The sequence below is a fragment of the Belonocnema kinseyi genome, chromosome 2 (assembly GCF_010883055.1).
Source record: "Belonocnema kinseyi isolate 2016_QV_RU_SX_M_011 chromosome 2, B_treatae_v1, whole genome shotgun sequence".
Taxonomy (NCBI): domain Eukaryota; kingdom Metazoa; phylum Arthropoda; class Insecta; order Hymenoptera; family Cynipidae; genus Belonocnema; species Belonocnema kinseyi.
In genome coordinates this window covers 65,704,858-65,715,126 of record NC_046658.1, presented here as the reverse complement: position 1 = coordinate 65,715,126, position 10,269 = coordinate 65,704,858, and the positions used below count along the sequence as shown (strand labels likewise).

General features: G+C 28.7%; 1 protein-coding gene across 1 annotated transcript in view; it reads right to left on the bottom strand.

Moving 5' to 3' along the window:
- Positions 1-10,136, bottom strand: part of LOC117166845 (nicalin) — a 24,263-nt gene extending 14,127 nt beyond the window's left edge. Inside the window, exons 1-4 of the mRNA XM_033351194.1 lie at positions 9,962-10,136; positions 9,650-9,837; positions 6,151-6,480; positions 2,553-2,762 (exon numbers count right to left, since the gene is read on the bottom strand). Of these exons, the coding sequence (XP_033207085.1) occupies positions 2,553-2,762; positions 6,151-6,480; positions 9,650-9,837; positions 9,962-10,136 (903 nt within the window). The remainder of the gene's footprint in view (positions 1-2,552; positions 2,763-6,150; positions 6,481-9,649; positions 9,838-9,961) is intronic.
- Between the last annotated feature and the right edge of the window lie 133 nt (positions 10,137-10,269).

The window sequence follows — 10,269 nt, the reverse complement described above, 5'->3', positions numbered from 1 at the left end:
GGGAGCTCTTCTTAATATTTTGACACCAAAATCATGTCGATACACCTTACCGACTGCGAGTAAAGCCACCCACGCTTTAACTTGACAGACTGTAAATAATTTATGTATGTTCTATAACTGCTTTAATTATTAATCAATAATGGGTAAACTTAACTAATTTCAAAGAATTTTTCGCGCAATAGAAATATTGTATTTTCAAATATCGTATATTTAAAGAGAAAAGGGGATAAAGGGGGACTTTTTTGAGAATAAGAGCAAAAGGGGAATTTCAAGAAATAAAGGGAAACTAAGAAAAACAGGGGAAGACTGTGCATCTGGGTATTTTTTAAATTAAAGAACATCCATAAACTAGGTCAGAGCTCTGAGGGGGGGGGGGGTACGATCGGTTACATGAGGGGCGGGTAAATCGATATTGTTACGTAAAATTTTAAGCAAATCCACCTTATAGGAAATTCATGAATCAAAAACTATATTACATTGCTTTATATTTGAGTAACATTATGATACAATATTGTAACAATGTTATAGGCTTCATATCGATATAATTAGATCAGTATTTTTTCCATTTTTTTTTATTATTATTACACCATTAAGCCATTTCCCTTTCGGGGTAGGCGTGACTCACTCGGCAGGGGAAAGGAGTAGTGTGTGGATGGGATAGAGATTTTTCAGATTGATCCCGAATTCTCGTGCTATTTATGTAAATAACACGTTCGTTCCGCAACACTGCTCCGACCCAGGTTGCTGATCAATCTCTCTAACAATCACCCCAAGCGAAGAACCTCACGAAGCCGTTATGTAAGGTTCCCCACTTGGGTCCATTAATAGCCAACATTCTGTAAAAAAGTATCCATAAAAACAATATTTTTAACCATTTTTAAAATTACTACTACCCGCTAAACAATTAAACATTTTAGTTTATTGGGTTAATCTAAGACATTTGAAAACATTTCAAGGGATTTCAGAGGATTTAAAAACATTTCAAGAATTTCAATGGGTTTTCCCATGATTTTATAAAATTTCAATGGCTTTTAGCAATTTAAACGAATTTCAAAGCCTCCAATAAGGTGTTTTAATGAATTTTTCAGGATCTCAGACAATTTCATGGAACTTCAAGTATTTCAGAGATTTCAAGGAATATAATCAGATTTTACGTAATTTCACGGGTTCCTATAAAACTTTCATGAAATTTCAAAGAATTTACTCACAGGAATCGAGGGATTTCAAATTATTTAAAAAGTTTGAAGAGATTTTCAAATATTTCAAGATATTTCTAAAGATTTTAATGATATAAAATTTGGAAAACTTCAGGATATAAAAAAAACAAGAGTTTTAATAGAGTTCCAGAATTTAAAAGATTTAAGGTATTTTACAAGACTCAAAGGAATTTTCCATAACTTTAAAAAATTTCAAAAGATTTCAAGCGATTACAAAAATTTCAAGAACTTTTCAAGGATTTTAATGAATTGAAAAGGATTAAAAAAAAATTGCATTCAGGTTTAAATAATTTTCTAGAACTCCGGAAGGTTTGGATTTTATAGAGCCTATAAGGATATAGGCTATTTTAAAAGATTCAAAGGCATTTTTAAGGGATTTTATCAGATTTTCAATTATTTCTGTAACTTTAAGGGATTTTAAAGGCCTTTAATAACGTGCTTTAATTGATTACCTAGAATCTTTAAATGATTTCGTATGACTTTAAATAGTTTAAGGTATGTCAAGGAACAAAAACAAAATATCATCAGATTTCATGTGATTTTCAAGGAATATCTTCAGATCTTATGTAATTTTACGAAAAATTTATTCACAAGAATTAAGGGATTTCAAAGAATTTCAAATATTTCAAGGTACAAAAATATTAAAGAATTTAAAAGATTTTAGGGAATTTAAAACAAATAAATATATATAAAACCTTTCGTAAAGAGTTTCAACCTTTTAAATTGTTGTTATAAATATAAACTCAGGCTATTTGATAACAGATTTTAGAAATGATATAATCTAATTTTATATTACATTTTATTAACGATTATTATAATAATCGTTCTTTAAAATTTTTATTTTGTTTTAGGTTGCCTTTAGTTTGTTACAAGATGTAGAAAAATGCATAACAAATGTTAAATAATTTGAGATATTATATGTGCTAGTAACTTTACAAAATTGTACAAAATTAAGTTTTCATGCAACATTTTTCTACTAGATGAAAAAAAATTTTATATGTTTAGATTTTCAAAAAGTGTAGTCCCTTTTTGGTATATTTCAAATTGTTTAACTGGTACAAAACTAATTCATAAATTTAGCTAAAAAAGAATATATGTAGATATAATAAAAAATATATGTATTTTTAGAAATAAATTTGTATTTATTAGATACAATACAGTATCTTGAAAAATATGACGTATAGAAAGATATAAAAAATATATATCTTATTATCTCTTCCCAAACTGCAGAATCGACCTCCCTAATTGCCCAACCGACATTCCTAACTACCCAAATTAACTAAAAATAAAAATAAAAAAATATGTTAAACCAAAAATGTATAAAATAATATTTACCTGTATAACTGGACCCTCTAACCCGTCAAGTTGGTCTTCTAACCACTTTTTACTGCCCTGGTAATTTAATTTTCCAGATCCAGTTATTAGAAAAACTAGATTAAATCGTGGACGTGAACGTCCGACGGAATAAAGTGCGGAAAATATCCTCGCTAATTCGAGTAGCATCGCCACTCCGGAGGCATTGCTTTCTGCTCCAAAAGACAGTTCCTAAACAAAGAAAAACGCTCATATAATTCTCTCCGTTTCCTTTTTTATGGATAGAAATTTGAAAATAGTTTTTATTCATACAGGAACAAAAGGGTAATTTTTCCGGATAAAGGATAGCAGATTCAGAATTAATTCAGAGGCCTTTGAAACAATTAAAGCTAAATTGAAAAGAAATCAAATAAATTGGAAAACTCTTTTTAATAACAAAAAATATCATTGATTTCCGTAAAATTGGAATGAATTTAGAGAAATTAAAGGTAAAGTATAAGAATTCGAGTAAATTTATGAAAATGCAAGATGAATTAAAAAAAAATTCAAATGAATTGAAAAAAATGTGAAAATATGAAAAAACTTCATTGACTTCCGTAACTTTGAAATGAGCTTAAGAAAATGTAAGGAAATGTAAAAGAACTTGATGAAATGCCTAATAATTCAAGGTGAAGTTAAAAGACTTCAGGAACAATTAAATAAAAGTTTTTAATTTTTTTTAATTTATTGGAATTAAGTAGAATTGAGTAAATTTAGAAGAATTCAAGTTAATTAAAAAAAATCAAGAAACTTCCGAAAAATTAAAAAGAATTTAGGGGAAATTAATAAGAATTCAAGGTGAATTCCCAAAAATAATTTTAAATTTCTTCAAATCTTTGAAAGCCCACTAGTTTCAAACCAAAAAAGTGACTACGAAATCCCCCCTTACTACGTGTGAGTACATGCTTTGAAATCCAATGAAATTGAATAAAATGCCGTGGAATTCAGCGAAATCTGATAATACTTCCTAAAATCCTGAAAAATTTATTAAAATTGCTTTAAAATACTCTCAAGGGCATGTGATACTTAGAAAATTGTCGATTTTACCAGTTTTAGGTTCCGTCGCCTTTTTTTTAGAATAAATATTTTGTCTTAAAAATTTGGGAAATGATAGCGAACATGCTACCGGACGTCCCCACACTCTTTTTTTTTGTAGGTTAATTAAAAAAAGTTTTAATTTAGCAAAATGTGATTAATTTGCATAGCGCTCAGGAAATAGTATCGATTTTTTTAGTGTTAGATTCCCCCGGCTTTTTTTTCCTAAGATAATAAATATTTTGCCTTCAAACTCTGGGAAATGATAGCAAACATGCTAACGGACGTCCCCGCACACTTTTTTTGTGTTTTTTTTATCAAAACTTTTTTGATATTGCTAACAACGTGCGTGTATATTTCAAAGTTATGTGCGTTACAATTCACGGAGCGTTACTTCCAAACTACACAATATTTTTGGTCGAAAACTTTGGACTTACAAATAAACGTAGTAACTAATCTCCCGGAACTAACCTTGTTTGCAGCCAATCAAAAAAGTTTATTTTATAAATAATTTCCAGATTATCGGAAAGGCAGAGATGAAAAACGACGTAACCTCAAAATAATGCATATGCATAACATTTTTATTTAGCACAATACATTTTTTTGTTATTATCCCTCAAAAAAGAGTCTGGGGACGTCCGTTATGATATTTTATAGTATCTCCGAATTAAGTTTTTAAACATTTTCATTTTTGTGGAAAGAAAGCCGGGGAAACTGTAAGTATCACATGCCCTTAAAACCCCATGCAAACGTTGAAATCCTTATAATTTTTTTTAATATTCTAAAATATTCCAATTTTTGAGAACCATTAAAAACTTTTGAAACAATTAAAACATGTATGGGAATCGTTTGAAATTTCTTTAAATATTTCAAATCCTTTGATATCTTTTTAAATCCCTTGGAACTCTTGAATGTGTCAAGAAATTAAAAAATATATACATTTAAAACCTTTGATCAATTTATGAATTGACCCACAGGAACAATTAAATACAACAATTTTTTATTTCAGCAAAAATTCATTCAATTAAGCAAATTTAGAAGAATTTAAGTGAATTAACAAAAATCAAGTGAATTCAGCAAATTCAAGAGAATTCCAAAGAATTTAAAAGAAGTTAGGATAAGAATTCAGGGTGAATTCCCAATTTCTTCAAATCTTAAGAACCCTATGAAATACCTCACTTCTCGTAAATAAATTGTTTGAAATTCATTAAAATAATTCAAAATCCAATGAAATGCTATGATGATAAATTCTGAAGAATATATTAAATTAGTTTGAGAGCTTTAAAGTTATTTAAAATCAATTGAATCCTCTGAAATCTTACGAAATAACGTGGAATCTTTTAAAATAATTGCAATCCTTACAGGTCCTGTAAAATCATTACATATCTTCCGGAATTCCACAAAATTCTTTAACCTAAAATATTTCAAACGCTTTAAAATTCCTTCACATTAATGAAATTAATTAATAATTCCTTGGAAACTTTTTTAATTCCCTAAAATATTTCGAATTAAAAGCTCTTGAAAATGCCTTACTAGGAATTTTTAAAAATATCAAATCTTAAAAATCTCTTCAAATTATTAAAATATATTAAAAATTTCTCGGAATCTTCAAAAATTCTCTGAAATATTTCAAAGGAATTCAAGACAATTCAGAAATACGTATAGACATGAATTGAATAGTTAATTTATTAAAAGAAAAGTGACTGTGAGGCACCCCTGATTATTTTTTAGAGTCACTTCTTACGGAAATTCGTTCATTTTGGCTATTTTATTAAAAATGAGTGACTCTTGGAAGCATTGATCTTATTTTAAATTATTTTAAAGTTCCATTATGGGCTGCAAACAGGGTACGATAGGGACCAAATCTTAATAATAGGGTAGTTTAAAGACCTTAAGGGGTTAAACCATTGTAGAATTTTCAAAAAATCGTTTTTTATTCGTTTTGTTTAAAAGTTGTTTTAGTTTTTCTCGAAAACACTTTTTTTGAACTGGCTGGAAACATAACTAGAACAAATCCTCACCGATCGATCTGAAATATTCAAAATATATTCAAAATTTCTTTCCCTAGCGATATCCGTAAAATTTTTTGTTTATATTGCATAGTTTTTTTTACAAACAATTTTGTAACGATTTTTTTCATGAAATTTTAAACTTTTTTCAAAGGTGCACCAGGTCGCGAAAAATCAATATATCGAAAAAAAATATCTACGCACGTCGTTTGTTGTTGTTCTATAGAATCAAAAAAACGTTAGTTTCTTGATCCAGGTCAAAAATTGCAGGAGTTAGGTTTCCGGCCGTTGACACCTTAAAAAAAGGCGCCGACAGAGAAATGCTGCGCAATCACCAGTTTGTTAGGAACGAATTTGAAAAAAATATTCTCTGTACTTTATTATTAGTATTATAAATCCTATTTTACAAAATTTCAATTGATCTCCTTATTGAACCAAAAGAATTCCCGAAATATGCCCCTTAACTGAATATAGGGTACATTAGGGAATATATAAGATAGGTTTGTGAGACTTATTCATAAAAGTTCACTTCTTACCGGTGCAACTCCTGTACTATCGTAATGAGCGACTAGAGCTATAGTAGGCAATTTTTCTTCGGCACCGATGCCGGTCAATTTCCCTTGTAAAGTGGCAACTTTCACGTCAGTTTTTGCAGTTGCCTGACTTGTGGCAACGACTACTTGGTAGCCACTGGCAGCAATAGAATTGAGCATTAGTTCTGCAGCTGTGTCAGATTTTCCATCGGTTACGAAACCGCCAACAACGTCGTCTAAAATTATTTGGAGGTCCGGACTCCAAGGAGCAAAATAAACTGGAATTGGAGTCTCTGGACCGAACAACATCGATTCTTCCACTGCCAATATATGCTACGATATACAAAAGTTCTTAAGATTAGTATTTTAAAAACGAAAAATCCTGAGGTTACAACGATCAAAACTAATCTATCGCCAATTGTTTATATTTCATTTTTACAACTTTTTAAATTAAGCTTCATTTCATAAAAAAATTTACAAAATGCTAGAAATAGAAAAACTTGCTATTAAAAAAAGCAAATTATGTGCTAAAAGCAGTGTTAGGTAAGATACTTTTTTTTGAGTAACTAGTTACAGTTTCGTTACTTTGAACAGGGTGTCCAGCGATTCTTAGGAACCAAAATTCAAGGTGTTTTCCAGGTTAAGAAGTCAAGTTTTTCCAGGTCTCCTTTTTTACATCAAATAATAAAATAACCGTTTGTTATATTTAGATGAAAAAATGTGTCATTTTATTTTTTAATTGCCAACCAATTTTAAAGAAAGCAGAAACATGAATAAACAAATTCTTAATTTTGTGTGGACATAAGTCGTCTTTGAAATCCTTAAAATCTTTGTGAATTCTTTGAAATCTCTTGAAGTACTTAAAGTCTTTGTGAAATCTTGCAATTTCTGACATCTCTTGGAAGTTTTTAAATTTTCGTAAAATATTTTTTAATCCTTAAAATGTTTGCAATCTTTGTAAAAATGTTATGAAACCTTTTTTATTCATTTGAAATTATTAAAATATTTTTAATCAGGGCAAAATCTTTTGAAATCTTATAAATATGGTATGGTTTTTTTTGTAAATCTTTGAAATCTTTTGAAAGTTTTAAAATATTTGGAAATGATAGAAATCTTTGTGGAATCCTTGAAATCTGGTGTGATAATTAAAATTCTTGCAATATTTATCAAATATTCGAAACTGCTCTATAATCCTTCTTCAAACCTTTGAAATCTTTTTGAAATCTTTGTGAAAACCTTTTGGAATCGTTTTTATTGATTTGAAATCATTAAAATATTTTTAATCTGGGTATAACTTTTTTAAAATCTCTTGAAAGTTTAAAAATCTTTGGAAATGTTCGAAATCTTTGAAATCTGGAGTACACACCTTTTTAAATCTTTGTATAATGTTCAAAATACTTTTAAATATTTTGAAGCAAGTTGAATATCACAAAAAAATGTATAAATTAAATTCTATATGAGCGGAAGCTAAATAAAAAACTTATAGAATTATTTACAGTGTCGAAGTCTGTTTGTTCCAATCTATGAAATAATTTGTAAAGTCTACACAAAATGCATAGAAATCTCGTTATTTAATATCTAATGAGTAAAGGATAAATTATAACTTGATGAAACAATCAACTTTTCAGTAGCAAGATTTCTTCTAAACGAGATGTTTCTTTTATAATATTCTAAAATATTTAAATTACTTTTCCCATTTCAACAAAATAGCTGTTTTAAAAGAAAAAGATTAAATTCAACGTTCTCGCGAAAAGTTCAAGGAGATTTCCAGGTTTTCAAGGTTAAAAAAATTCCAGGTTTTCAAGTTTCAGTTACTACATAAAGTAACTTAAAGTTAACTAAAAATTTACTTTTGCACTTCCTTAACTTTATCATTTAAAAATCAAAATAACTAATATGAACATTCATAAAAACTTAATTTAAAAATAATCAGACATTAGTTAAATTAAATAAAAAACACACAATATTTCGACAACAATATATATTCGGAATAAAATAGAAATCCAGCATTGTTCTGCAGGATCAACAGAATTATTTGTTTCGTTGACTTTATTTTCATCAGCCACTAAAAATTATTTTTCATATTAAAATTAAAGTTAAAACCACGACTCATGTGTTTAATTCTCGCAAATTTATTCCCCCGTTTTATGACACTATGCAAATCATAACCTTTGACTAATAAAATGACTGAAGATACTATGTGCATGACTGTAGAAAAGAATGTTTTTAATTGTTATACCTTAAAATTGGTTCAATTAAATTCAGTGAAATTTGTCTAGATTTAAGATGAATTTTCAACGAAAAAGTTGAATTTCCAACCAAGAAAGATTTTTCAGTTATATTATTCAACCAAATAGTTGTATATTCAACCAAAAAATGCAATTTTTGACCGGAAGAAGTGAATTTTCAAACTAAAAAGAACACTGTTGAACAAAAAATTTGTATTTTCAAGCCAAAAGGTTGAATTTTCAACAAAAAGTTTCTTTTCAATAAAATAGTTGAATTTTTATACATAAAATATTACGTTTCAACAAAAGAGTTAAATTTTAAACAAAAAAGTTCATTTTTAACCCAATAGTTGAATTTTCTAGATAATAAAAATGTTCAACCCAAGATATAAATTGTAAACTGAAATTATAAATCTTCAACCAAATCAGATTAATTTTTTAGCAAAATAATTGAAATTTCAGCCAAAAAAGAGGAGACTTTTTTACTGAAAGAGATACATTTTCAAACAAAAAGGCCGAATTTTTAATCAAGAAAGAAAAATAATTTTCACTAAATTGTTAAGAATTGTAAATCGAAAAGGCGAATTTTCTACAGAACCGTTTCATTTTCAAACAGAAAATAATTCATTTTCAACAAATAAGTTACTTTTCACCCAAGTGTTTGAAATTTTTACCTAAACCTATGATCTTTCAACAAAACAGCTGAATCCTCAACCAAAAGGATTAATTTTCTACTCGTAATTCACCCATAAATTCCTCTTAATGGGAGATGTAAAAAAAAACACAAAGTGACTAAAATTAAAGTTTCAAATTACTGCAAAAATCATAACTAAGTCACGTAAAGAGTTACTTTTTTAATTAATAACTGAATTACCTAAAAGGTTACAAATAACATAATTTTTCAGTAACTTATTTACTTTAACAAGTTGTTACCCAACACTGACTTTCTGAATGTTCAAATGTACTGCATTTTTTACTGGTGATAAACTAGAAAGAGTGATAAAATATTTGTTGCTTTACATTGAAAATAATAGATTATCCAAAGAAACTTACGCTTCATTATTTTTAATTGTAATTGGTCTAATATTTATGGGTAAAATAGAATTGGGAAAAAATAATTCGTTCATTTGATCGTACAGAACTTTAGGTACTAAAAAAATTGTAAGATTTCTTTAAAGAAACGTCCAAACAAAAACATACATTGCACTATCTAATAAACCAAAATACGTATTCAAATCTATAGTCAATCAAAAATAGTACAGAAAGGAACGAACCTGCCTCTGTTCCTCACTCAGGGTATCCATTTTTTCAGGAAGAACGATAATCAAAGCCCCAGCTTTAACTCGGATATTTTTATACATATCTGGCTTGATATCCAAAATACTAGTTACAACACAGTGCCTTGAAGTGCTCCATCCTGCGAGCGATCTAGCTTCTAAGGAAATTGGAGCACTACGACACCCTAGGAATTAAAGACAGTTTTTAGTAAAAAAAATTCTTTAAACCTCAATGCCAAAAATGTTTAAGGTTAGAAAATTTTCCGGATAATTTAAAGGGCCACTCAATTATTAAACAAGGTTTTTTACCGTGGGGAACTCCATGTAAGTCGTACTGGTGCATCCGAAAAACGGGAAACTCGTGAGAAGCTGCCACGGGGTTGGCCGGTGATATTATAATAAAAATAGGTAAAACTATCAATAAATAATAAGGCAGGTAACCCCGACACAGTTCCGCAAAACTATCACACTCTTCTAACCACATTTTCCTGATATGTTTGTGTCACCAAAGTGTTATAAGTCACCAGAAATTATTTTTAATCACACAATCACGAGCACTTCCACTTTTCCCGTTCTCATTCTTCGGCCATTTTTCTCTGTTCGATAAAGTTGAAGAC